The 1,471-nt window shown below is 52.8% G+C and overlaps 1 protein-coding gene across 1 annotated transcript; it reads right to left on the bottom strand.

The window, feature by feature from the left end:
* Positions 1-24: 24 nt before the first annotated feature.
* ETH_00040340 (protamine P1, putative) lies at positions 25-429 on the bottom strand (the record flags this gene model as incomplete). Its single annotated transcript, XM_013375527.1, has 1 exon — positions 25-429. The coding sequence occupies one exon, from the start codon at positions 427-429 to the stop codon at positions 25-27; it is 405 nt and encodes a 134-aa protein (XP_013230981.1).
* Positions 430-1,471: the final 1,042 nt, after the last annotated feature.

Raw genomic sequence — 1,471 nt, 5'->3', positions numbered from 1 at the left:
GGTTTAGGGTTTAGGGTTTAGGGTTTACCGTCTGTGGCTGTCCATGGCGTTGACCAGCCATTTGTTTTCTGGGGTTTTGAGTGTCTCTGCTGCAGCAGCAAAATCTCCTTCTCTTACAGCTTTATGAAAAGCAGCAACTGCTGCTTCTGCTGTTGCTGCTGCTGCTGCTGGTTTTGCTGCTGCTGCTGGCTCTGCTGCTGCTGCTGTTTCTGCTGCTGCTGGTTCTGCTGCTGCTGGTTCTGCTGCTGCAGTTCCTGGCGCTGCTGCTGCTGTTTTTGCTGCTGCTGCTAGTTCTGCTGTTGCTGCTGCTGTCTGTGAAGTCATTTTGTCTTCTGCTGCTGCTGCTGTTTCTGCTGCTGCTGCTGCTGCTGCTGCTGCCTTGGGGGAGGGCCCCCCGGGGGCCCCCGGGCTCGGGGAGCTGCCGGACATGAGGGTTTAGGGTTTAGGGTTTAGGGTTTAGGGTTTGAAATTCGAGGGTTTGGGGTTTAGAAATGATATAAAACAAATTGCGAATAGTTATGAAACTTAGGGGCAGCAGCTTTAGCAGCCGCGGGCTGCGGGCCCCAAACCCTAAACCCTAAACCCTAAACCCTAAACCCCAAACTGCAAACCCTAGACGGCGCTTGCGTCGCAGTAAACCCTAAATTAGGGACTAAAAAACGCAAACCCTAAACCCGAGCAAGAGTCATTTTCCTTATTTCAGCTGGAGAAGAGTTTCGAGCCCTCTTTGTGCTCGGAGCGCCAAACCCTAGCGGCTAGGTCGCAAACCCTAAACCCTAAACCCTAAACCCTAGACCCTAAACCCTCGACTGGAAGATGGCGGACCCCGGAGAGTGGTGTTCGGGAGGCGTGGAGGTGCCGTGTCGTGTGTGCAAGGAGAAGGGCGAGGGTTTAGGGTTTGGCGAGGGTTTAGGGTTTGGCGAGGGTTTAGGGTTTGGCGAGGGTTTAGGGTTTGAAGACGAGCTGCTGCGGCGGTTTGAGCTGCTGCAGCACTTCAGTGTGGGGCCCCGCAGCTGCTGCTGCGTGCGGGAGTTCAGGTGTACGTACACCTCGCTCAGAGTCTTTCTTTGTTCCATTCCTTCTCCAATAAACACTTTATTTATTTCTTTCAAAACTGAAACTCACTCCAACGAGGGTTTGCCCCACACTCTCGAGCATTTGGTCTTTCTCGGCAGCAAAAACTACCCCTACAAGGTAAACCCTAAACCCTAAACCCTAAACCCTAAACCCTAAAGAGTCACCGCTGAACGCCAGCTCGCGGCTAATCCCCGCTTCGCAGCGGCCGGCTAGGGTTAAGGGTTTAGGGTTTAGGGTTCAGGGTTTGGGGTTTAGTGTTTAGGGTATAGAATTTAGGGTTTAGGGTTTAGCGTTAGGGTTTAGGGTTTGGGGTTTAGGGTTTGTGGTTTTCTAGACGCAGCAACAGTAAAATGCCTCACTAGTGTCCCCAACGCCTAGACTGCACCAGACTGTT

This window comes from Eimeria tenella, genomic scaffold, assembly GCF_000499545.2.
Source record: "Eimeria tenella Houghton genomic scaffold, Eth_scaff2854, whole genome shotgun sequence".
NCBI lineage: Eukaryota > Apicomplexa > Conoidasida > Eucoccidiorida > Eimeriidae > Eimeria > Eimeria tenella.
The sequence above is the reverse complement of the archived record's forward strand: the minus strand, read 5'-3'. Positions and strand labels throughout refer to the sequence as shown.